Source organism: Chanodichthys erythropterus, chromosome 24, assembly GCF_024489055.1.
Source record: "Chanodichthys erythropterus isolate Z2021 chromosome 24, ASM2448905v1, whole genome shotgun sequence".
NCBI lineage: Eukaryota > Metazoa > Chordata > Actinopteri > Cypriniformes > Xenocyprididae > Chanodichthys > Chanodichthys erythropterus.
The window spans coordinates 10,977,015-11,004,997 of record NC_090244.1 but is presented as its reverse complement, the minus strand read 5'-3'; the positions used below and the strand labels follow the sequence as shown (position 1 = coordinate 11,004,997).

At 38.8% G+C, this 27,983-nt stretch overlaps 1 protein-coding gene across 1 annotated transcript; it reads right to left on the bottom strand.

Annotated features, from left to right (window-relative positions):
- Positions 1–64: 64 nt before the first annotated feature.
- snrkb (SNF related kinase b) lies at positions 65–27,926 on the bottom strand. The gene is made up of 6 exons (XM_067379038.1): positions 27,662–27,926; positions 17,839–18,499; positions 8,208–8,349; positions 5,096–5,308; positions 4,159–4,275; positions 65–3,424 (listed from the first exon to the last, which is right to left on the bottom strand). The coding sequence occupies exons 2-6, from the start codon at positions 18,425–18,427 to the stop codon at positions 2,239–2,241; spliced, it is 2,247 nt and encodes a 748-aa protein (XP_067235139.1). The 5' UTR covers positions 18,428–18,499; positions 27,662–27,926; the 3' UTR covers positions 65–2,238.
- Positions 27,927–27,983: the final 57 nt, after the last annotated feature.

Below are 27,983 nucleotides of genomic sequence, written 5' to 3'. Positions count from 1 at the left end.
CATACAAGAAGATCACTGTGGTCATGTACACAAATTCTTTGAGAAAAAAATACAATGACACAAGGCAGTTTAATCAGTTTTAATAAATAAATATAAAAATAAATTAATCTCATTGAGACAGTCATAGTTTTAGTAAGGGTCAATGGGACTATAGACAAACTAAAATCCAACTGTTGAGAAGTGATTACAGATGCTTTGAAGGATGGAGACCCATGTCAAATGAGTAACATCAAAATAAGAAGAAAAGAAAATGCTGATTACAACAATATAGTGCACATCTGGCTTTATATCACTCTGCCATCCGATTGGTTCAGAAGGTTGTACTTACAAAACATCACAGGTCAGGATGGTTGTTCCTAGTTAAAACTTTGTATGGGAATGAATTTTCAAATTTCACGTTACAGAGATGTAATAACTCTCGATATCTCTCGCCAAAGCACCTTTTATATTATTACATCTATTCTTGTGCATTTGGTCAAGCTTATTTGTGGTCCAAGATATTGCAAAAAAACAAACAAAAAAGGGGGTATTTGACATTTGCATTTACATTGACTACAGTATGACTAAAAATAATTAATTCACCACTGACAGATGTACTATATATAGCGCAGAAACTTACGAACATGTGAAGTGACTGAATAACTTTGACGTCCTTTAGAGTACCAAAGTAACAGTAACCACAGTCACACCTGCTATCTAGATGTTTATGTGATCATGTTTAGGCTGTTTAGGAGGTAAAAACAATAGTAACCGCTAGCTTCACTCATGCCATTACAACATACAAAGGCTGGATTTTTGTACATTTTAAGCTAGGCTCAGCTACGCAATTTAGCGTTACGTTAGCGTACAGCTCTTCGAATGTATTTACAACTTTGACACAAGATCTTTGTCGATCGTCAAACTAGTGTCATAAAAGTCGCTATGTTCATTGAATAAGGAGGGATTGAAATGTTTGTATGTATACGGTGCAAGGGTCAAAATACAACATCATACCAACAGCATAATGTTTAAAAATTATATATACACTGTACATGAACAGAAATTTCAGAGCTTATCCCCATACAACATATGTTAAAAATGCACCCAAAAGCAAATGATTAAACAAAAATAGATGTTCAATGTTATGTAATTAATCTCCCTCGCATATCTCCTTACGTAAAAGAAAAAAAAAGATGTCTTTGTCACCATCTTTCCAAAAAACCCTTGATAACTCTCTTAATATTTGATAAAAGCTTCATAATATTTCCAAGAATTAGCAGTTTTAAAACAAACTCCAAAATACAGCTCCAGGAAGACCAGTCTTCTGTTTTTGTGTAATATTACATCCATTTCACAAAAAGTCTCTAGTTATAATCTCTCAGAATAATCTCTGGTAGAGCCCTCTTTTTGTTTTTTGAAAATATATCACAGATATACTTAGCATCTTTCCCTGGTCAGTCCCCAGCTCACAAAATGCTAATGCTATGTTCTCATTTAGCATGCTATCATAACCATGCTCCCAAACTGTCACTGTCCACTGTATCAATGTGGCTTCCTGCCCCACTGCCTGACAGTGAAGCTACAAGCTAACATGCTAGCATGAGACAGTGGTGCGGGAACAACTTCAGCAATGCCACAGCATGCAACTTCTTCAAAGTTCTGTGAGTAAAGAACGTTACCTCACAGTCACCGGCAAAAACAAACCAAATGAATGACTAAAAACCTGTCAGGACTACTACACTGACTGGCGGCTAGTTCTTGAGCCTAAATGGCTTGTTGTGATTGTTCACCGTATGTTCTTGTGTAGCCTTTTTCTGTGTCACTGTGAAGCATGGTCTTCAGTCACTCGTTTAGTGATATGATTAAACTCTGTGGTACTCTTAATGTGGTAAAGATATACAGTGCAAAATGACAAGTTATTGAATCAAAGCTTCTACGCTAGCAAGACATATGCTACTTCTAATAAAAGTCTCTGAGATAGCACAGAATATAGTGAGCAGTATCAGTAGATACAGGTGTTCATATACACAGCATCGCCAAAAGGTTAAATGTCTTACAGGAAAGCAGCAATGAATGCTGGGTAGGGAAAGAAAATAAAGATATACAATTAGCAGATTGTGTGGGAAAGCACCTCTGAGGTTACAGTATGAGGTGAGTACACACTTTTTCTTTTAGTGTCTGAACAACTCAGAGAAAGTTGCAGAGATTGGAGGGCTTCTAATGATGGAAGTTTGTTCTTTGATCTTGGGAGCAAAATCTCTACAAGACATGGCAGCAGTTATACTGTGCAAATGGGAGAAGCTTCTCTTTAGAGGTGGGCTGGATGTTGAAGGACAAGGCTTTCTCACAGAGTGGGAACTGCAGCAGACGTTCTCGCAAGTTCACATTCTTGACCTTGCTGGGATCGGCCCGAATAGCAGAGTCAGTACTTGTTTCCCTGGTTCCCTGGAGGTCTTTCTGAGGTTTAGGTTGTACCTCCTCAGTTTTCTCGACTTCAGCCGCAGTCTTACGCATCTCCACCCCATCAGGACCCAGGTCCACACAGTGGTTCCTTGGCAGGGACCTCGGGGAACCACAAGGGGTTGACACCACCCCAACCTCGAGCAGTCGAGATTTGGCTAGGGTATTATTGTTATTTTCTAGTGTGTCCTGTGAAGGTTCACGCTGTCCCCAGCAGCACTGTACAACATCTAGTGTGGGAGCTGGTGGAAGTCCATCTATATTTGGATCTTGAATCTGTTCTCCTTCTTGCTCATCTAAAGAGAAGCTAGGGTGGGAAAAAACATCCTTGTCCCTTCCTCTTCCTGGTTGCTCTGTGTGGTTGAACTCTTCCACATGGGCTTCAGTCTTTGAGGAATTCTCTACCTGATGTTCCATGGTGCCAGAAGAGATGTTAGACACTAATTCTGAAGGATTCTTCTGCTCTTCTGTGCATTCCAACCCTGCATCAAGTTCCTCCTCCTCGGCCAGAGTTTCACAGTTTCCCATCACCTTACTTGACGGCCTCCCAGTTCTCCTCTGAGTCTCTGATTGCAAAGATATTCTAGAAGGATTCAACGATAGATCTGTCGAAGGACATGGATCCACTTTTCCAGATGCCGCCTCAAGCTCCACCTCATCCTGGTTCTGCTCCTTTTCATCATCCTCATCCTCTTCTTCCTCGCAGATCTGCTGTAAGGCTCCAAGGCTCTTGACAGTAGGTTGGTCTGGAGGTAGAGGGCGCAAACTGAGGCTCAAGCATGGAGCTGTGCTGCAAAAGTCACTGAAGGAGTTGTCATGGCGGTTAGGTTTGGGAGCCAGCAGGTCCCCAGATTCGCTCACACCACGTCGGACATAGCCGGAAGACAGAGAGCCTAGAGGTGCTAAGGGACCCAGAGGTGCTCCTCTTAGTGTATCAGTCTGGGGCACTTGGCTTACCAAGTCCAGTGGTTCCGACATGGGTCTCCTGAAGTGGGAGGAAATAACAATACTCAGTACAATGTATTACGAACCTTTAGGTATCAAGGGTTATGTGGTAAGATTAGGGGCTTTTGCACCGAATAGTTCTAGGAACTCAGTTATAGGAATTAGCCAATCAGAAGCGGCCAACAGGGGTGTCTTTAAGCGCGGCATTTACAAACTCTATAAACCGGTGAATAGAGGATGCCATGATCGGAGCTCTGTTTGTTGTGTGTCATGGGTTTCGTGATAATGAAGATGGAATGTAAATGCATAATCTTTGTGACTGAAAGAGCAAAAAATGGGGCTAAGAGACAAAATCTCTTATGACAACTTTCAGTATTGCATATCATTGAGGTGGAGAAAAGAAGACAACCCTGCAGACAGCAGGTAAATGCTGTTATCGCGCATTTTCCATGTTCATGAAGTAAATATGTTTACAGGGCTTTATAAAAATGCTGGGTACACCAACGTACACTCACGTCACTGATAGTTCCTATAGTGCTGGTTTAGACCCTACTCTGAAGTAGGAGCTAATTTAGTTCCCCCAAAAGGAGTTCCTTAAACTAAAATCGTTCCTAGTTCCTGCAGTGAGAAGATGGCAAAATCCGGGTAATTCAGTCAATAGTTCTAGGAACTATGAAAAGGTTCTTCCGGTGCGAAAGTCCCTATTAAGTCTACCATAAGAAGATAACAAGACCTTCAGAGCTTCAAAATATGTTTAAGAATACTGGGACTTACTGTGCATGTCTTTGTTCAGGAGTGAGACTTGACTGCTCTTGCTTTTCTCGAAGGAGTCGCTCTCCCAGCAAGTAGTACGTGGCTGTGATGTGGTTATATCGGTCAGCCTCCAAAGCTCTATGACACAAAATGTATTTGTATTAACAGATGTATTCTGGGACCAAAAGAAAGTATCTAAGGGTGCGTTCACACTTGTAGTTCGGTTTGTTTGGTTCATTTGGTCCGGACCAAAGAAGAAAATAAAAAACATTTAGTCCTGGTCCAGTTAGTGTTCAGATTGGCAATTTTATCACCGAACCAAAAGATACCGAACCTTAAGGCATAGGGATACATTCACAACGTGATTGGTCGGATTTTATGACGTGTTGCCTATTTTGAGACGGAACTTACTGGACATCCAAAACAATGCTGTTTGCTGAGGTAAATGTGCTCGTTGTGTGTGCGTAGCCTGCATGTGATGGTATTTTGGCCAGCTGGGAACTCGTGAAGAGCTTATAAAATGTATAAAAAGCTTATAAAGTAGTCAAAACACCGGCGGGAATCCATCCGTCACACACACAAATGATCTGCTGCGTGAAGACGCGCGTCTGTTGCCTGTGATGGGCAAACGCATCTATGACGAGAAAAACCGTCATGCGTGAGGATTCTGTCCTTTTTAGGGTCTCATCTTCCTGTTTTTGGTTCGGTTACATGTCTTTGGTCCGTGTTGCGTTCATATATCATTCGAACCGCACCAGAGTTCGTTTGGAAGCGGACCGAGACCCATCTTTTCAGCGGTCTCAGTACGCTTGTTTGGTGCGCACCAGGATTCGGATGGCAGCATTCACATTATGTTCAAATGAACCGCACTAACCGAACAATCGCACCAGGGTTCGTTTTAATCGAACCAAACATGACAAGTGTGAACGCACCCTAAGAAGAATAAAGAGATACTCACTCTTGGATGGCATCTCGGTCAGCGATGCTGCCACTGGTCATGGCCTGGAGTATGAACTCATGCTCCTCGGGTAACAAACTGCGGTGAGAGGTAAGTGGGGCAGCTGTGTAACCGGCAGGCGAAGGGTCAACACCTTGCAACCAAGGGTGGCTCTCTATCTCTGTGAGAGATGCCCGCTTAGCAGGATCCCTCTGCAGCATTCGTGAAATCAAACTGAAAGGAAAAAATGAAAATAAAGAAGGAGAGAATGATGAGAGATTGTTAATCCTTTTTTACCAGAGCAGAACGAGAACATCAGACATGACCTTCTGTGGGGGAAAAAAAGAAATAAGAAAAATCCCATCTTCTCAAAAGGCTTGATTTTGTCACCCCCCATCACACTTGCCTCCATCTCACTTCATTTCAGTCTCACTCTACTTGCAATTTTCATACTTTCCTTTTCTAGCAATCTTAATAAATATTCTCTGCCTGGTTGACAGACGATGATTGCACAGGCGCATCTTGCAGTCAGAGGAGACAGAATGAAAAGGAAATGCTTATCTTTCTGCTGATTAATATTCATGAGCACCTGCAGAGAATTGGTGCTTCAGTGAAGCGAACTGAAAGAATACGGAATTGGTTGGAACTCTTGCGATCCAAGCTTGCGTGTGTATGTGTGAATGCACTGCATCCAGCTTGTTTATTCAAGGCATTTGAGTGTTTTATTTCACTGCGGTACTGGCACACGTTCCTGCATCTCACATAGAGGACCAGCAGAGGGAGATGTTTTCCCTTTCAAAGTGTTTTTTATGTCTTTGAATGTTTGTGTGTGTTTATAATCCCACATGCTCCATTGCCCTTGAACATCAGCAGAGTCTCTTGATGTGTTTAACCTCAGGACCTTAAATAGCCGTGAGGAAGAAGGGTGGAAAAAAAGCAAACTACAGATCAACAGCAAGATGAAAGTCTGCCTAAAGACACAAGTGTTCTCCTCCTCTAAGAAAACTCTTCCCATTAAAGGGAGCTTTTGATTGCGGTGGAGATCATGTGACCCAGTCACTATGTTTGGCTGTGCAGTCAAGCCCAGATGTCTAACACACACTCATACGCACACTCTTGCACAATTGACTGATTCAGACCTAAACTCAAGCCTGAGAGCTGTTGCTTTGGGGATGTTCTAACTACAAATAGCCTGGAATAAACCCACTTAAAAATAACTTCACTCTGACAAAAGGCAGCCTTGTGTAAAAATCTGGTCACTATAGAGCTGCGGTGAACACACTTTAAAGCAGGCTTGTGCGCCTTTCAGAAGTGAATCGAGAATGGTTTGTAAATTATAAGTTCCTGAATGTGAAATATGGTATCTAATAGGATGCAGAATTTTGTTATAAGAACGTTCTCTAAATATTCAGTGTTGGTTCTGGGAATGTAAAAAATGTCCAGTTTTCTTGACTATTAGAGGAACGTGTTCCACAAACGTTCTTTCAACTTAATTTTGATTTAAAATTCAACATTCTAGTAGCGTTGATCTGTAACATTCCAAGAACATAAAACTGTCCAGTTTCCTTAATGTTAGTAGAATGTTATTTAAAAGTTAGTTTGATGTTCCTGAAACATTCTTTCATTCATTTAAACATCTGCTGTGAACAAACACTGAAAGAAAGCGAAATAAGAACACAAACTACTTTCTTCTGAAGATAAAAGACATTAAATATCTCCAGATCTGATTAAACAACTCCACAAAAAGCATTAGCAGCTTCATTTATTACTAACCAGACTGACTTTATTTCTTTATTTTCTACAGAAGTTCTTATTCAGAATTAACAGAGGTTTAGATGTTGATGTTTTATTGAAAATGTTTCATTTGATGTCACCACAACTGAGATCAGTGTTTACTTTAGTTGCGCTCTTGACCCTTGACTTTTAATAAATTGTTTCTTTTTCAGCAGTTGCAGGTGTTTTTGGAAAACTTTTCAGCATTGATGAAGCAGATCAACATGTCTGTTTTAATGGTCAAATGACTAGATTCAAGTAGTTTATAGAGTTTTTTTCCTGTGTGGTTTTGCTTGCATTAGATTACATTAGAAATCATCATTAGGTGATTTTTTTAAAGTGGCACCTATACAAATATATATTTATATTTATAAATATTTATATTTATATTTATAAATAAAAACAATAATTATTAATACAAATATTATATTATTATTATTGTAAAGTTATCTGAAAAATGTGGTTTTGAAAAAAATCAAAAAAGACATTTTTTCTTTTAATTATTTTGAAAATACTGGAATTAATTTAGTCATTATTTGAGAAAAACGTATTCTATATGAGGGAATAAATAGTCCTAATTAGTCAAAATTAATCATGTAATTATGTATTCTTGCAAAGCCTTTCTGTGGCACGATTTCGATTCAAATTCAAATTCCAAATTCCAAATCATGCCCTACCCTTCTTAAGAACAGTACAATGTTATGATTCGAAAAGTGCATTAAAGCTTAGTTAGGAAGTCAAGCATATCCAACTGGAATATCTAGTTAAAGCCCTTATGAAACAAAATGAGGGAGTTGTCTTGGCCTGTTACTCTCAGTATCCATCACCTGGCCCAAGGATGGAAATTCTGTGCGTCTGTTATAACTTGCTCCTAAATCTAACCTCCAGGAACCTTTACTCATTCAAAAACAGTCTGTTTGATTTAGAGAGCCACAACCTGTGATTGGCTGGTACAAGCGGGTGTAAACAGATAAAGTACAGTATGTTCAGATGGGCTTTGGTCTACACGTAGGTATGAAGTTTGGCGTGAAAGTGGTACAAACTGGAGTGCGAGGGAGTGGTGTTTGAGAGGCTACATCCTGCCAGTTCTCAGGGAAAAAAAACACAACACAACACAACACTGTGTTCCAGTGGCACAAGGCTGTCAATGACATCTTAAAACTAATCTATTTACTCAAACATGTTTTTGTGGGTATGCATCAGATCAGCATGGAAATTCTTAATGGAAAGCGTATTACGAGGGTCATGTTCTTGGTAATACTGGTTTCCAGAAATAGTGAACTCTTAAATCGGAGAAAGCTGTATACAGTATTAGTTCATGTGTGCCTGAGGGAAATCAAAGCTCAGATGACATACGTACTCTTTGCATTCTGGAGAGACGTGGCTGGGCACAGTGTAACGACAGTCCATGATCATGATGAGGGTCTCGCTGTCATTGGCCTCTTGAAAGGGTGGGTGTCCACACACTAGCATATAGAGGATCACACCCAGTGACCAGATATCTGAAAGACAGACAACAACAGACTTAATCTTAAATCTATTTGCCACATTTATTGGTTTTAAATATCGCAATCTGGGATTTAAAATGTATACACATATATATATATATATATATACAGTTGCACAAAAAAGTTAGTGAACCACTTGCAGAATCTGTGAAAATGTGAATAATTTTAACAAAATAAGAGAGATCATACAAAATGCATGTTATTTTTTGTTTAGTACTGTCCTGAGTAAGATATTTTACATAAAATATGTTTGCATTTAGTTCACAAGACAAAACAATAGCTGAATTTATTAAAATTACCCCATTCAAAAGTTTGTGAACCATTGATTCTCAATACTGTGTGGTTACCTGATGATCCACGACTGTTTTTATGTTTTGTGATGGTTGTTCATGAGTCTCTTGTTTGTCCTGAGCAGTTAAACTGAGCTCTGTTCTTCAGAAAAAATCTGCATATTTGAACCCTTTCCAGCAGTGACTGTATGATTTTGAGATTCATCTTTTCACTCTGAGGACAACTGAGGGACTCAAACACAACTATTAAAAAAGGTTCAAACATTCACTGATGCTCCAGAAGGAAACACGATGCATTAAGAGCCGAGGGGTGAAAACTTTTGAACAGGATGAAGATGTCACAATTTTTCTTATTTTGTTTAAATATATATTTTTTTTCATTTAGTACTGCCTTTCGGAAGAGATAGAAGACACGTGCATGTTTTCTGGAAAACAGATAAAATACAATTTACTTTGATCTTCAAATTCCAAAAGTGTTTCCTTCTGGAGCATCAGTGAATGTTTGAACGTCTTTTAATAGTTGTGTTTGAGTCCCTCAGTTGTCCTCAGTGTGAAAAGATGAATCTCAAAATCATTCTGTCACTGCTGGAAAGGGTTCAAATATGCAAAATTGCTTGAAAACTGATGAATCTGCAGGAGCTGGAGGATTTTTCTGAAGAACAGAGCTCAGTTTAACTGCTCAGAACAAATAAGAGACTCATGAACAACTATCACAAAACAAAAAAACATCGCCGTGGATCATCAGGTAACCACACACAGTATTGAGAATCAATGGTTGAATGGGGTAATTTTAATAAATTCAGCTATTTTTTGTCTTATGAATTACATGTAAAAATCTTTTATATAAAATAACTTACTCAGGACAGTACTAAATAAAAAATAACATGCATTTTGTATGATCTCTCTTATTTTGTTCAAATTATTCACACTTTCACAGATTCTGCAAGTGGTTCACAAACTTTTTCTTGCAACTTTATATATATATATATAAAGTATTATATTTCAAATCTGATTTTTTTTTTAAACTGTTGTCAGTAAATATTTACATCCCTGGAGGGGGAAGTGTAATTAGATTTGTGGAGCAAAGGGGAAGAAACATGTCAAGGGTTTTATCCAAAACAGAAGTGCCCTCATGTGACACATGCTCACACTATCACACCCAACCAATACACAAAAAGAGAGGTTAAACGAAACTAAACACAAATAAAACCAGCTACGGATTCACTGTATCCTCAGACAATAATTAACTAACTTAAGCTTTATGCCTATGGGGTCCTATAAGCATGCTTTTCTGACTAAAATATCCCTGACATTGTTTCCCCATCCATCTCTGTGTCAACTAAGGATCCCAGGAAGTCTTACAGAACATCATGAACCAAGACCAGGGTGAACGGGACATGAAAAAGAGAGAAAAGTAATAGAGGGGGCGTGTAAGTCCCACAAGAGACGTGTTTGTTTTGGAGGCGTACTTTTCCACGGTGGCCTTCCAAGAAAACAAGCTTCCTCTTTTACTTTTTTCACTTGTGTTTTATGCATAGAGCGTGTGAAAAAAAAGAAAAAAAAAAAGTATGGGTGAAGGTCTAGGACTTGCTCAGTTAAGTGAGATTATTTTAAAAATAAAAAGACTTCCTCAGTCAGATCTCTTGTTTTATATTCATAACATTTCATTTAACCTTCGATTTCAAAAAGGTACCGAGAATGTGCTCATTCATAGTTTTGGTCTAGTGCGCTGACCTGACTGGCAGTTAAATGTGGCTGTTGAATTCTTGGAAGTCCATTTTGGCGTATGGAGAAATTCAGAAGTGGCCAGAGGACGAACATTAGATCCACCTGATATTTCTACTGTTTTGTTGTAACATGATTGGAATTTTTAACTTGTCCTTGGATCAGTGTTATTTTAACATCACTGATAGTTTCTGTTAATATTTTGATTTAGATTTTATTTTTTACAGTCTCTGTTTCAGTTAAAGTTTTAGTAATTATGTTTTGTGTTTTGTCAATTATATATACATATATTTTTAAATAGGTCTATAGTATTTATTGATTATTTAATTTATTTCATTTTAGTTAATGATTGTAAATGTTATTTATATATCTATATTTATATATATATATATATATATATATATATATATTTATAGATATATATATATATATATATATATATATATATATATATATAACCTATTATTATCAAAATAATATTGTAATATATATGAAAAATAATCCTAATTTTGAATAATTTATTATTATGCATGATTATCATCATTAATAATAATAAATTATTCAAAATAACATGCTGGTCTCAGTCTGTCTGTGTTTGGCCCACAAGGATGGCAATACCAGAAATCTTTGACCTTGTGAGGACATTTTTGTGCCTATGAGGAAAATTGTCTATAAATCTTACTAAGTGATGTTTTTTGACAATGTAAAAAAGCAGAACGTTTTCTGTGATGGGTAGGTTTAGGGTCAGGCCATAGAATATACACTTTTTACACTATAAAAATCAACATGTCTATAGAAAGTCACCATAAAACACTGAAAACCCCACATTGTGTGTGTGTGTGTGTGTGTGTGTGAGAGAGGATGAATTCTGTGTGAAAGAGCATGTACTGTGTGAACCAGAGCAGAGGATCAGCGAGAGAGACAGTCCTGAGAGACAGCATTGTCTAAACAGTGTCTTTAACTGCTCGGACAATAACTCCTCTCTTCTGCTCTCTGTACTGCGTGTTCCTCCACAGATACAGACAGACACGAGCACTACACATCTCGCACAGGCACACACGTGCATGCAGGATGTTATGTAACGTATTTTATCTATTAGCACACTCAAATACTCTTAATATACATGTGGTCGGACATCAGATGAAATATGACACCAAAGGTTCAAACGCCATCATAAAATCGTGATGTGTCCTTGATCAAACAAGTGCATTAATGTTCAAAACTAAAACTTATAGATTATTTTAGTCAGAGTACTTAACCTGCTAAAGATAGTTTATTATGATAAAGATCATCGAATGTCTCAATCGTCAAAATGTCAAGTCATTATGCTGATCCAGGGTCAGTGTGACCGGTTTGTTTGAAGTGCAGCACACCTCTCTATGTGCGAGTGCCGTGACTGCAGTTTACACAAAACAGATCACAAAATGAAGGCTAACAAGGAGCTGCTGTGTGTATGGGTCTGTGTTGAGGTTACATTATGTGACAACAGAGTGTCTCCAGATGTGAGGTCTTGTAAAGATTCTAATTATAGTTTGTAGAATAGTAGAATCTTTAGAATATTAGAAACTTTGAATTTTTACAATAAAACATTTTAGAATATCTGTTAGAATCCTGTAAATTTTAGGAGGATCTATTGGCAGAAATGCAATATAATATACATAACAATTTTTTCAGTGGTGTAATGAACCATTATGTTTTTATTACCTTAGAATGAGCCATTTCTATCTACATACACCACGGGTCCCCTTACATTTTAAGTCGCCATTTTGCGCCGGCATGTTTCTACAGTAGCCCTAAATGGACAAACTGCTCTACAGAGCGCATTTGCTTGACTGACTACTCTCTGCTGTCTCAGACAACAACATCTTTGTCCTGTGTTGGCCACCGTAGCTTCCCTATATTGCAATTCGCAAACCTCACTGCTAGATGCTGCTAAAATTTACACCTTTAAGATTTTTTTAAGTATCAGAATATTTAGAATCCTTTGAATCTTTTTGGAAAATTTCAAATTTTTTTAAAAAATGTTTGGAAACGGAATCTTATTATCTTAGATATTTGGATTTTCTAATAAAGTGTCACATGATCCTTCAAAAAATCATACTAATATGCTAATTTGCTGCTCAAGAAACGTCTCATTATTATTAATGTGTTTCATATTTTTTGTGGAAACTGTGACACATTTTTTCGGGATTTTTTTTTATGAATAGAAACAAAGTCCCTTTAAGACAAGTCATTTCACTCGGCGGCCATCTTTGAAACGCCTCTTGGGCATCATGCAGCTCCAAAGCTGTTTGCCAAGCTTTCGATTAAATTTCATATTTGAAATCACCAATGAAATCTGACAACAACTGTCTCATAATTTTTTTTCAAAACGCTCGAATCATGACAAAAAAAACTGTATGCGCAGACCTAAATGCGCGTCTCTTGTGCCTCATTTCAGAGGCGCGTGTCTGACTGTTTCTATAGAAACCGGTGATTCTAACGGCCGCTGCAGTGACGCGATGACTTTACTAGTCAGCGATTGGCTCTTATTTAGAAGGCGGGACTTATTCCGCCATATTGAGCGTTACGCTTTCTCCCATTCAAAACAATACGAGTGACATGTCTTGTGTTATTCTATAGTCTTTGATAGAAAGTTTTATTAATTTATCAGAGAATTTATTTGAAATAGAAATCTTTTGCAAACATTATAAATGTCTTTACAGTGACATTTGATCAATTTAATGCGTCCTTGCTGGATATAAGTAGTAATTTCTTTCAAAAGAAAAGAAAAATGCAGACAAAGCAGTGTAAGAAAGCCAGTTTGTGAAGGTGTGTGTGTTATCTTTGAGTGTGTGTGTGTGTGTGTGAGTTTGTGAGATGTCATTGAGTCAGTCTCTCCCAGCTTATCTGTCTCAGAACATCTCTGATCAGCAATGTCAACAACCTGAATCCTGATGACACTGAGCTGTTTCACACACACAGCGTATTTATCAAGCCACTTTCTTCATGAGGACATTGTAATGCCCATGTGAGGACAATTTAGTCCCCACAAATCCTGTATGCATTGTATATTGTGTGTAGAACAGAGTGGCAATTACAGCTTATGTGTGTTTGTGTCTGCATGTGAGCTGGCACTGAGTGACTGAACTCTTGTGAGTGGATTAGCGTCAAGCAGCTGATTACAGACTATGAATAAAACCTCTGACAGAGCTAATGAACATTCAGCCGTTCACACACAATGGCTCAGGCTCATGCATGAACACTAAAAAAAAAACATGCACAAAAATCCTTCTCCATTCACGTTTCAACATCAGATATCAGTTTCTACTCTTTCCTCATCTCTCTCTCTCCCCTACTACTGAGGTTAATGGCATCAGCTTGACCTAGAACTGCTAGAAAGGAAGGCTTTCCAGATTACAGTTGCCAGCTTGTGCCCAGCAAACTTCAGGAGCTGATTAAACTACTAGGCAGTGGGCAGCGGGCCACAGGGTCAGCCGACGGGCACTGATGAGATGCTAAAATAAACAGACTAGCAAATGAAAAACATAAACAGACTAGCAGATGAAATACAGACCACTGCACAATAACGTAACATAATTCAGGTACAAAATGCAAGTGTAAGCCGGATGCTTTTAATTAAGTATTTTTTACGCTAGCAAAATATAAATAACAAAGGCTGTAAAAAGGCTAAAAATATATATGATCATATATCAGTATGACTATATAGTTTTATGATCATTATAGTTGGGTAAAAAAAGCCTTGTCCAAAAGCCTTAATAATAATAAAAAACAAAGATATGACATCCAGAGTATGTAAGGTAGTACAACTAGATCTCTTTTATCAAATCCAAAAAGTTTTAATTATTTTTTGCTACATATAAAGGTATTTTAAAGATTTTGAAGTGTCAAAAGGTCATTCGGTTTAACCGTCCAAAGGCCAATACAGCCACTTCATTTGTGATTAAAATATCTTAAAATGTCATAAATGTATATATTTTTTATTCTGTCATGATTTCATAACATCATACATCAACAAAATCGCAAACAGTCGTTGCTTTGTTATGAGAAAGAATGTCCGGAAAAATTAATTTCATTGATGTCATTCAGAGTAACCAAAATAAAGATGGTCATGATTTTGGATCAAGTCATGCGGTCAATATCATGTGACAGGATGTGACATCATTCAGACACCCGCAAAGGACCACATGGTCATGAAGCAAAGTAACTAACTCTCTTAACTATTTGAAAAATTCATGTTTTCACTTGCTCATACGCATGTCCCGAAACATCAGGTCATTCGGTACAACCGCTATAAAACATGGAAAATGTTGTAATATTTTAAAAATTTGTACTAAATATAAAATGTTTGATTGTCCTTTTGCGGGCTAGCTAGATATCAGCCTGTTAGCATTGTTCGAATATATCGTCATTCGGTATAACCAAAAGTGTCATTCGGTAAAACCGAAATTTTGATTAAACCAAATGACTTTTTTGGTGACAGATTTTGTCCATCTTGTAAAAAATGACAAAAGCAGTGTTAAATGATTATAAAAACCACATAATCTCATTGTTAACAATTAATTAAACTTCAAAATTAATTATATCTCCATTATGTTTTTTTACACTTATTTGTCAAAGACCCATTTCATTATTCTGAAACACGCAGTGCGTATATTTCCAGTATTTACCCAGCCTTTGTGATTTGCTTAATCACACTAAACCATTTCATGATTTTGATTTTAATCCTTTTGCAACCCTACAACAATTCTATAGTATTTCGATGCAAATGCTAACCAAACTAGCCAGATGCTAACATGGGCAGGTTGTGTTACATGCCCTCAAACCCTGAATCATACAGAACCAGGAACTATTGTGAGCCAGATGAACCTGTGTCACATGAACAACAATGTATTCGGGCAAACACCGCTAAGCTACAGCTATAGCAAAGCAGCTCCATTGCTTTTATAACCATGTTTACTGTTCATTCTGACTGACTGATAAAGTAAGTTAAACATCTGTAACACATGACTACTCAGTCCTTATCTGCTCTAGTTCCATCGCTTTGAGAGAGGTGACACAAACCCTCAGGTTCACATGCCTCTAGCATCCTAGCATGTATGCATGTGTGTGAGCATTGCCTCCTTTGCACGCTTTGTTGGGTCTCGGCAGAGGCTGACCCACTTTGTGCAGATCTAATCCTGGCACATTCAGCCTCGGTGAGAATTACTGTCCCACAGTCACATGGTGCTCTGGCAGAAAATATCAGATAAATATGATATTAATAATGTCAGAGCAGAGGAGCGGAAGGGCACACATGGTAGCTCAGCACACATCTGTGCTCTAGAATGCCCTAGTGAACTGGAATGAGAGAAAGACAGCGAGAGAGAGAGAGAGAGAGAAAGAGAGAGACAGGTTCAGTGTCAGTCCTGTTAGTCTTCATCCTCCTGTCTGTCACAATGTTAAGCTCAAGTGTCCTCTGAAGTCTGTCTCTCTCTCTCGTACATTGTGTCTCCAGCTTTGTGACTCATTTTTTTCCATCTTTCATCATAAGCCTTGCGTTTTTAAGACAGTGTGTCAAGTTAAAAATAGTTCAACTTTCAAAGCACGTCTCCATATCCCTACATTCTGTTCTATTCCACTGCACTCCATCCAACTATTTTTGAACACAAGAACATGAGCTTGTGTGAACGCGCCCTAAGAAATGCATCAGATCAGGGTCAGGGGGAACCCAAAACCAGCCTAAATATTCACAGTTTCCCTAAGATCAAACAGTCGACTAGTCATTCATGCAAAGCAACGGCTTGTAGTTTTGAAAATGTGTAGCTCTGCATGTTTAACTAGAATCAACGAATAGTTGAATTTATGCATTTTTGAAACTATGAATTTTTCAATCTTTGGAATCTTAAAATCTAGGAATCTTTGAAACTATGAATCTTAAGAATTATTTTAATCTTTGGATCTTAAATCCTTAGAATCTTTTAATCCAAATAATTAGAATATTTAAATCTTTGGAATCTTTAAAACTATGAATCTGTAGAATCATTGAATCCATGAAGCTTTAGAATCATTAGAATCTCTTTGGAATCTGTGAATCTATGAATATTTGATTGATAGTTGATTATTTGAAACAATGACTCTTACATTTTTGAAATTATGTCATTTTCAAATCTTTAGGATCTTAAAAGCCTTTGGAATCTTAGAATTAAAGATTCTAATGATTTGTAAGATTCTACAGATTCTTAAAAGAGCCTTAGAGTCTTCAGAATCATTAGAATCTTTAGAATCTCAGAGCAGGGGAATGGAACAGAACTGTAGTTCAAAGCCTGTGTTCAGCACACATCTGCGCTCTAGAAAGCTCTACTGAACTGAAACAAGACAGTAACAAGAAAGAGACAGAGAGACAAAATGATTTGTTGTCATTTCAGTTACTCTTCATCCTCCTGTCTGCGTCAATGTTAAGCTCAAGTGTCCTCTAAAGTCTGTCTCTCAGCTTGACTTGGTCTCTCTCTCCAAACATCTCTCTCTCTCTCTTTATAAATCGGCTTTCTCCTCCTCTCTTTTTGCCATTAACTGAATCTTCAGAGCTTAATATGGTGACCAGGTCTGAACAATAGAATGGATGATGGATAGAAGGAACGCAAGTTCACAGTCAGCCACATTCATCCTCAAAACAATTTTCCAAGACACAACATTACAGCACATACAAGAAAGTCCGCCTGACACAACAAAAAAATGTACCGCAGGCAGCAGAAACATTTTTTTCATCTCTGTGGTCGGATGATATGGGTCTCTTTAATAGCTATTGCTATAGTCAAAATGAAACAACGTTTGTAACCCATTTCACTACCGTTAATTTTCTGCATATTCAATGCCAATTTGGCTCTCGTGCGAATTTGCTGCAGGGATTCTGAATGCAGTCAAGTGAGTCATGTGTAGGTCTGACCTGACTCAAATCTCCTTGCTTGAACCCTGCCAGAGCACAGATGTGCTGTTCATTCAGTAGATTTCCGCTCGGCAAACAGCGGCGATTAGACCCAGAAGAGGCACGTGGGGAGAGGAGAGAGGAAGATCAACTGCGAGAAGAGAGTGAGGTGACCCGGCGTTCTTGTGACACAAACAAGCTCGTGAACTGCTATGATTTAATCCCTTGCTGGATTAGTTTGACTGTGCTGCATGTAAATTAAATGTCCGACAGGACAGAATTTATCATCTGCTGAGATCTGATTGACCAACTAAATAAAACAACACACTTGGAAACATATAGAAGATAAACATTCAATCTTTGAAACTATGAATCTTACATTCTGTGGAATCTTAAATCAACAAATCTTTCAATCTTTGGAGTGATATTCGTTGAGAAATTGCATTCTGATTGACTGGCTGAATGAAACAACACACTTGGAAATAGACAGAAGAAGGGAAACTGCATGAGATACAGGACGTTGTAGGAGGTGCAATGTCCAAAAAGTAAGGTTTCGTCACTTACCCACTGCAGGAGCATCATACTCTTCGCCTAGAAGTATTTCTGGGGCGGAATATGCAAGCGAACCACAGCTGGTCATCAACATTGTCCCGGGCTGAAAGTGGTTACTGAAGCCGAAATCTGTTAGCTTCACCGTCCCTTGCTGCCTGAAGAACACCACATTCTCTGGCTTTAGATCCCTGTGGACAACGTGCAGACGATGGCAGTAGGCTATCGCTCGTATAATCTGAGCAAAGTGCACTTTCGCCGTGTCTTCGGCCACCCCGCCTTCGTGACGCAATATGTAATCGTACATGTCACCTCCATCGCCCAGCTCTAGGATGAGGTAGAGCTTGGTCTGTGTATCGATGACCTCATACAGTCGTACTACATTGGGGTGCTGGACGAGTTTCATGCAACGGACTTCTTGTAGCAAGTGGCCAGTTGCTAAATTGTCAAGCTTGGTTTTGTCGATGACTTTGACTGCTACTAGCTGGCCCGTGAATACGTGACGGGCTAGTTTGACCACGGCGAAATGGCCTTTGCCCAGTGTGCGGTCTAGGTCGTATAGGCCAGCTATCTTGCCCTCGTAACCGCTTTTGGTGGCAGACATTTTGGATCAAGCAGTGGAGGTACTGTTGCAGGGCTGGGCTCTTTTAACAAAGGGACTCTACTGAGACATCACCTGTGGAAACACAAAAGAGAGAAAATGACAGTGAGGAAGTGACACAAAAACAGCAGACCCCATGCACATAATTGTTATAATTAATTTTCATCTCATATATGCGGAAAATGTATCTAATTAGTAATGCTTGCTTAGGAAAATACCTATCCTTTACCCACCAAACAACAACAACCCTGAAAGTCCTATCAATTGCAGAGCAACATGCCAACATCAACCACTCAGATTACCCAAGCAACTGCAAAGCAACACCCTGGCAACCATCCACAACATTCTAGCAACTGCATAGCAGTTCCCTGGCAACCATCCACAACGCTCCAGCAGCATACCAACAACCACATACCACATACCAATCTATCACTACACATAAATTATGTCAATAACCATACAGCATCATATTAGAAACCACCGACAGCACTGTAGCAACCGCACAGCAACATGCCATCAACCAATCAGCACATGCAGCAACAGCAATGCCCTTGGAACCATCCATAATGTTAGCAAACTTATAACAAAACCCTAACAACCACAAAGCAACGTGCCAACAACCTGATTAAGATGCAGAAACATCCTTGAAACCACCTTCAACATCCTAACAACTGCATAGCAACATGCTAACAGCCACTCCGAACAATCCCTTCAAACCAATATCCTAGCAACATAACAACAACAAATTAGCACACCTTAGCTACACCATAGCAACAGCCTGCACCCATGACATCCTAGAAACCACATAGCAAGTCATTTAGAACAACCTAGCAGCTGCACAGAACTTTAAAAGGTTCTCCTGTGGCATCATACTGGGAAAACCTTTTAAGAATCTTTAAGTGCAGGGATGTAGTGCTCTTTGTGTTGAAATAGACAGTGCTACAAATAGAGGCAAATTCCACTTGACTTTCACATACACGGCGTTATTAAAGAGAGGAAGGTGAGTGTGTGCAGAAAGCACAGGGTAAGCCGTCTAACAGGTTTATACGTATACTGTATGCTCAAGAGAAGACAAGTACTGTTGGTATTTGCCTGAATGAATGCCAGACACTGATCTTAAAATCTTTCGAAAAAAACCAATTAACCAATTGTCTCATTAGAAAACAATTATTATACCCACACAGAGCCTACTTCGTAGTACAGCAGTTACTTAGCAACAGTAGTTACTATTACCATGAACTCAAACAAATCCACCCAGTTACTTAACAGAGAACTCCTCTATTATCAAACTGATAGGGAGTGACAATAATGACATGTTCGAGCACGAATGTGGCAGTCTATTACAAATTCAGCCAAACCTTGAGGTAACATCATAATGCATGCTAAGACAAAAACAATTCAATAGTGCAACTGCAGGAAGTGATATTAATCATGACATCACCTATGGTATTAGACACATCTTTTGTAATTTCATTGTATCATGCAGTTGCAAGACATTTATTATTAAGAAAATCTATTTCAAACATTTGGTATACATCAAAATTAAGGTAGGTTAGTTAAAGTTCACCCAAAAATGAAAATTCTGTCATTATTTACTCACCCTCAAGTTTTTCCAAACATGTATATATTTCTTTCTATATTTTGAAGATTATGGGAAACTGAACAGTTCTGGGGCACCATTGACTTCCATAGTATTTTTTTCCTACAATGAAAAGTCAATGGTGCCCCAAAGCAGCCTGGTTACAAACTTTCTTCCAAATATCTTCCTTTGTGTTCAGCAGAAGAAAGAAACTCATACAGGTTTGGAATAACTTGAGGGTGAGTAAATGATGACAGAATTTTCATTTTTGGGTGGACTATCCCTTTAAAACCCAAGCAAAACAAAAATAAACAAAAACAAACGATCCCAAAAAGACACACAAAACCAAACAAAAAAAAAAACATCCCAAAAAGTCAAACAAAAACAACCTTCCCAAAAAGACAGACAAAACCAAACAAAAACCAAAACAACCATATCAAAAAGACACACAAAACCAAACAAAAACAAAAACAACCTTCCCAAAAAGACACACAAAACCAAAACAACCATATCAAAAAGATATACAAAACCAAAAAAAAAACAACCATACCAAAAAGTTACAAAAAAACAAAAAACTAAACAAAAACAACCATATCAAAAAGACACACAAAACCAAACAAAAACCAAAACCAAAACAACCATATCAAAAAGATACACAAAACCAAACAAAAACAACCATCCCAAAAAGTCACACAAAACCAAACAAAAACCAAAACAACCATATCAAAAAGACACAAAACAAAACAAAACAAAAACCATCCCAAAAAGACACAAAAAAACAAAAAAACATCCCAAAAAGACACAAAACCAAAAAAAAAAAAAAAAAAAAAAAAAGCAAAACAAAAACAAAACAGAAAGACAAACAACCTCTAAAAAGACACACTAAACCACAAAAATAAAAAAATAAATTAAAATTAATCTCAAAGAAATAATTGCGGGAACCCTGATAAAACCTAATATGCACTGATGGAAGGGATATAAAGAGATAAGTGGGAAAAGAGTGGAGTGCGAGGAGAGAAGTGTGTTTTGGGACTTGGCATAAGGGGAGTCGGGTGACGGGTGTAGCACAAATGGTGTAGATCAATACCTGTAATGTGATATCATTATTAGTGTGTGTGTGTGTGTGGTTTGATGAAAGGAGCTGAATAGTTAATGACCAGTGATCGAGGTTGAAAAGGACACTAATGCCATGATGCCCATCTACGACGCCAGTGTTGTTAACTAATAAAAACTACATTTGCACATAAAATGACTAAAAAAATCTAATTCAAATTACTAATAACTACTATAATAGTATATAAATAGTACTAAATTAACACTCATGCACACTCACACACAAGAAAATGAAATGTACTCAGAGCTTTTCTTTTCTGTTGAAATCAATGCTGCTAATTATGACCTGCCCTTTGTCTGATGGACTGGGAGGTTGTGGTCGATTGCCTCACATGAAAATGTTATTATTCAGTAATGATATTATTCATATGTCACTTATGCAAATATTTACACTCCTCACTCACATAATATTCAGGAATAGCTGCATGAGTTAATGATATGTGAAAAAAAAACAAAAGAGAATTCAGTCTCCATTCACTTTCAATGTATGCAAAAGAGCAGTGTGAACATAACATTTTGTTTTGCGTTCCCCCAACGAAAAGAAAGAAGGTTTGGAAATTAAATTTTTTTGGATTCCTTTAACAGAAGAGAATCAGATCCATTTTAGTGTTTGCAAGATCATTATTTTTATTCAGACCTTCCTGCTTCTTACATACTAGAGAGCAAAACTTTGATGTTTTGTTGCCTTTTGTGAGATGAATACATTTAATGGTGAGACCGAAAGAGAAACAGAGCCAGATGACAAATGAAAGTGCAAAAACAGAGCACAAGGATGTAACAAAGACTGGGTGGCCTCCATATTGAGGAAGGATAGGGCTGTCCATCCTTTCCATGTTCAGAATCAGCTATATCATTTACAAAGCATAGCAGTATTTCCTACAGGGAGCAGGGAGCACAAACGGTGCTTCCTCCTGATAGCGCTCAGGCAGACAACCAGCATCCGCAATTTGGGACAACTCTCACAGTTACACAAGACTCACACATGCTAACATACACAGGCATGGCATTTCCTCGTCTTCCTGCAAACGAGGAACTCACGTCGAGAAGATGGGAAAGCAGCAGGCTCAGCGTTTCTGCGAGAAAATGTCCGCTGCCTGAACGAGAGATGCTGGGGTCTTTTGTCACCCGCTGCGTGAGAGTCAGAAGGAAAACAGACCCCGACTCATTTGTACGCCGATACGGAACACACAAACCCGTATGCGGGGCTGTCAGGAGGCACCAGGGGAGAGGTGTGAAAGGATGAGTCATTCCGCTCTCTCTTTTGGAGGGAGGGCTGATGGACGAGAGGAGTGAGGAGATGTGAAAGAGATGCAGAGTTGGGAGAATATAATGGGGTTTCCTTTAGATATGATCTCATCGCCCCATGTTCCCATCATGCAATATTCATGGTGATGAGGTCAGTGTGGCGCAGTGGGAGCTTGCGTGCCTGCTGTTCGAAGTGCATTAACGTGTACACTCAAACACACTCGGTAAAACATTTAAACCACTGGTCTATCGGTAAAATTCATACAATAGCACCAACGTGTGGGTCTCATTCGCTAAGTATGCATACACAGAAATTTGTGCATGAAATCAGCATAAAAATATCAACAACTTTAATACTAAAAATATTCTAAATTTACGGAATTTACTCTGGGTGGCCTTAGAATCATGTTAAGATTTTTTTTTTTTGTATGTGGTTATTTAGAGAGCATCAAATGTTTGCTGAAAGGGACGAAAGGCTTTAAAGGAAAGGTTGTGTGGAAAGGCATGTTTTTTATGTGCCCGCAGTCGCTCATTTAGGCCACATCCACACAGCTTTCCCTATCCGATCTTTTTTTACCATCATTCTAAAAAAAATTCTGTAAACACGACGTCATCTCAAAAAATATCTGCGTACACACGAAACCACTGAAACCGACTCAAAATGATGTAGTATACATGCCAGACCAGTATGTGGCGCTGTAATTCTGCCACAGAGATACACTAAAAAAGGAGAATAAGACTTGTAGCATGCGCATAAACCTTGCGCGCAGTAAAGCTAATAGGCTTGGTAGCTTCTGCGGCATGAACACAAGCATGTAGTCCGCCATTGTTGTTGTTGTTGCCGTTATGTGACGTAGCTGTGTTTGACAGATATACGGATTGGCTGTACACACGAAAACGCAAGGGTGTCGTTTTCAACCCGGTTTCAAAAAATAGCAGTTTCAGGCTCCCAATATGCCAGATACGATATGATACAAAAATTTGTACGTATACAGCTAAACAAGTCTCTATGCGGACGGGCTCTTAGAATACTCCAAATTCATTAAAAATAGAATGAGGTTAAGAAAAATGTATGTGTCGGCGCTAGGGCTGTAACGATATGCGATATGAAATCGAAATCGCGATACGCAGGTCCACGAATCTGTATCGCGATGTGAGAAGGCAGAATCGCGACACACCCCTTCCAACTCCCAGAGTTATCCTTCCTGTCCAGATCCAATTCTACCACATTTTTAAATTACTATAAGTATTAGGGGTGTAACGATTTATCGTAGATGGTGTGTCTCAATCAGCTCTCTAGTTCAGTAAGTGTTTCGGGCACACATTGAATCTTGCAAGCAGGTTTAAACGTTTCTCATGTCAGTCTCTTTCATGGTCGCGTGAGAAAAGTCGTGGCTTTCTTTCACCGCAGTGCACAGCAACAGCTGTGCTCACAGAAAAGCAAAAGACACTTGCGATGCTTTGCTTTAAGAAGTTCTGTGGCGCCGTTCACATATTGCGTCTTTTCCGCGTGCAAGTCAGTTATTATTTTCAAATATAGCCGCGCGGAAGGCACGTTCATAATGGGATCAACGCGGTCGCGACGCGCATGCAATTCTCAACTTCTCAGAATGCCGCAAGCGCACCGCAGGTCGTGTGACAAGAATCAACCGATCAGCTATGGCCTTTCCGTAACAAAACATCAAAAGCTCAGCCGAACAGCTGATCATAGCTGTACATGGTGGTTTTTATATCTTATCTCCATCAATATATCTCGTAGTAAAACTAATGCAAGGGCTAGAAATCATTTATCCTTTGCAGAAACGTCCTCTGATCCTCTTGGAGAGCCCAGTTCAAGGTTGCATAGCAACGACCGACGCCACGGGAGCGCAAGCGCTTTGGAAAGAAGGAGAAGCGGTGCGGCCGCGCCTTCCACGCGTTTTTAGACGCGATATGTGAACGGCCCCTATTCATATTTCTAAGTTCATGTTAAATTTTAAAAAACATTTTTAGCGACAGACAGCCCTATTCAACTGTTAATTTGAATACAGAAGGTTTTTATTAAAATTTTATATTTATTTATTTTATTGAAATGTGATCTTGTGTGTACAACAAGGACAATTATTGAAATTTGTTAATGTTTTTTTTAATAAACCTTGTTTGAATTTCAGTTTCATTTTGTTCAAAATATCGTGATACATATCGTATCGTGAACTCCGTATCGAGATACGTATCGTATCGTGACCTGAGCGTATCGTTACACCCCTAGTCGGCGCCGATAGCTTCGTGGGCAGTGTGGCGACATATAGCGCGGTTGCGCTTCGGGCGACCCAAATTCAAATCCCGGCTCGGGGACCTTTCCTGATCCCCTCCCCCGCTTTCGCTTCCTGTCTACTTACTGCCCTAACATAAAAATGCCAAAAAAAAAAAAAATGCGTGTACGCACCTGCAGTGAATTAGGCAGAAAATTTAAATAATATTAAATCATTACTCACGAATAAGACCCAGCGTTCAAAAACCTAGTAAGCTTCCTTCCAAGGGAAAATTTTAAGGACACAATCCTGGCCTATCTCCCTCCTAATTTATGGAATTTAATCCAAATTCGAAGGCAGCGTCGACTCTGGGAGAAGGCAATCCCAGAATGCATTGCAACGAGCTTAAAGATGGCGGACAAAACGAGAAATGTTAACTACACTTAATATACCTTCACAGAATGCCTATTTGCATTCCATTGCGCTACTTTTACCATTGTTTTTCTATGTAAACGTACACTGTACGAATATATTTGACTATTGCGCATACATTGCATAAACCTTGCGCGCTTTATACAAACTTTAGTGAAGCTTAGTAATAAAGCTTTACTTTAGTAAAGCTAATAGGCTCGGTAGCTTCTGCGGCATGAACACAAGCATGTAGTCCGCCATTGTTGTTGTTGTTGGCGTTACGTGACGTAGCCATGTTTGACGGATATACGGATTGGCTGTACACACGAAAATGCAAGGGTGACGTTTTCAACCTGGTTTAAAAAAATCTGTCTGGACGAAACGCCGATACGATACAAATTTTTTTACGTATACAGATAAGTCTCTATGCGGACGGGCTCTTAGAATACTCCAAACTCATTAACAACAGAATGTGAGGTTAAGAATAAATTCATGTGTCGGGCTGTCGGCGCCGATAGCCTCGTGGGCAGTGTGGCGGCATATAGCGCGGTTGCGCTTCGGGCGACCCAAATTCAAATCTCGGCTCGGGGAACTTTCCTGATCCCCTCCCCCGTTTTCGCTTCCTGTCTACTTGCTGCCCTATCATAAAAATGCCAATAAATAAATAAATAAATAAATAAATAATGCATGTACGCACCTGCAGTGACTTAGGCAGAAAAATTAAATAATATTAAATAATCTATAGAATTACTCACGAATAAGACCCAGCATTCAAAACCTAGTAAGCTTCCTTCCGAGGGAAAATTTTAAGGACACAATCCTGGCCTATCTGCCTCCTAATTTACGGAATTTAATTGAAATTCGAAGTCAGCATTGACTCTGGGAGAAGGCAATCCCAGAATGCATTGCAACGAGCTTAAAGATGACGGACAAAACGAGAAATGTTAACTATACTTAATATACCTTCACAGAATGCCTATTTGCATTCCATTGCACTACTTTTCCCATTGTTTTTCTATGTAAACGTACACTGTACGAATATATTTGACTATTGCGCATACATTTTTCCTGATTTATAATTATTTCTATAATATATAATTATATAAATTAAATGAAAATTATATATTTTACCCCATATTTGTGTTTGTATGCTTAAAATATCACTTTAAAGTTTAGCTTTGCAACATGCTAATGACAAACTCATTTGAAATCAATTGCGAGTCGTCTTTTTCTTGCTGCCTAGGTACAACATTACAGATTCATCACGTATGCAGTTATATGACTAATAGGATGCTATCTTAGAAGGTAGCTGCCTATGTAGGAAGTAGACATTGAGGTAGCTTGCTATGTTTTAGTACAGAGATTATGGTGACCTTATATATTCTTTTTATATACAGTAATAAGGTTATTATTATATACTCCTTAAACTTAACCCGCATACTGTGTCCTAACTGTTTCCAGTGACAAGAAGCAAGTCTGTCAACATTGAACGCAAATGTGCGACATGACACGATCGGCCAATCGGAGGAAATTTGGTTCCTACAAAGTAGGCGAAACTTGATCTAGGTGACCTGCACTCCCCTCTTGTCCCGATTGCCTCAGGCCTGCCTTGTGATGGGGCTGATGTGTCTTAGGACGCTACAGTGGTAACACTTGATACACACATGCACACTTCTTCTCCTTTTCAATCCGAGGCACAAAAGATTCACTGTGGAACCTAGAAACTTGGTAGTTTGCCAACACACACACTTGCACATATGCTCGCACACATGTATGTGCGCACAAACAAACACTGCTGAGTCTAGGACTTTGGCTGTGCTGCATGCTATATATACACACACTCACACTCAAGTATCTACAGTGATGCAGAACATACAAGACCATATATCAGATAGATATGAGTCTAATGACTTTAGCCAGCATGCATTGCATCGCATTGCTAAAAGCATTCAGTTTAATTGCAACAAAACCTGTCAGCTCATCAATAATTTCATTGTCACAGGATTCCCGCACTTATAGAACAATACACTTTGCACCTAATATGTAGTTCATTAAATATGTCAATATTCTATATATAAAGCAATGTGACTCCCTCTCTTTCTCTGTCCTTGTCTCGGTCTCTTTGCCTTGTTTTCCTTTCTCTTACCTGTGTGTGCCTGTCTGTTAGATGCCCCTGAATGTCTCCAGGCCTAGGACTACATAGAGCAGAGGATAAGCTGACTGCCATACCGAGTGTGTGTGTGTGTGTGTTTGTGTGTGAAGGAGAGAGAGACAGAGAGAGAGAGAGAACAGAAATGCTGGCCAGCACAATGTCTCTGACCAAGTGTTTGTCTGCCAACCACATCTCTAACTCACGTTTAATCATTTAGTCTCTCTAATAGCAACAAATAACATGTCAACTAAATAAAATGGCACAAATAAAACAATAAGTACATCAGATAATTAAAATCATTAACCATAACACAAACAATAACATCAAACTATTACACTCTGAGAGGCTCTCAATGATCCCAAAGGAAACTCAATGGAATTAAACCCAGCATCTTATGTCACACACACATATATAAATATATATATACACACACACGGTCGACTTCAGCATTCAATTCAACACATAGTTAAACACACCAAACGCATGTGTTTTCTATAATAACTTACCATATAAAGTGGTACGCAGCGTTTCATGCGTTTATGTAAACGAGCATCCGTTGGAAATTCTCTCAGCTTCCCCTTGTGTATTTTTCTGGAGGCTAAACAAAATATTCGCTTCCTAATATCTTCAAACGTCCGCTCGCTGTTGTTCTTATCAATAAATGATGCCCGCTGTCCGACCAGGACGAGGCATGTATTGGTGCGAGCGTCGCTCCGCAGTGCTCGCGCGCTCACTTCTGCTCTAGCGCTCGAGCGCTCTCTCTCTCCTCTGACGTCAATACATTCCAGCTTACCCGGACTTGAGTGAGTGAGGGTGAGAGAGTTGACT

Coding starts and splice junctions, on each gene's coding strand:
- snrkb (XM_067379038.1), bottom strand. CDS start 18,427: ATGTCTGCCACCAAAAGCGGTTACGAGGGCAAGATAGCTGGCCTATAC. Junction 8,350..17,838: donor GTATGATGCTCCTGCAGTGG/GTAAGTGACGAA, acceptor TCTGTCTTTCAG/ATATCTGGTCACTGGGTGTG. Junction 3,425..4,158: donor CCTGAACAAAGACATGCACA/GTAAGTCCCAGT, acceptor CTCCCACTTCAG/GAGACCCATGTCGGAACCAC.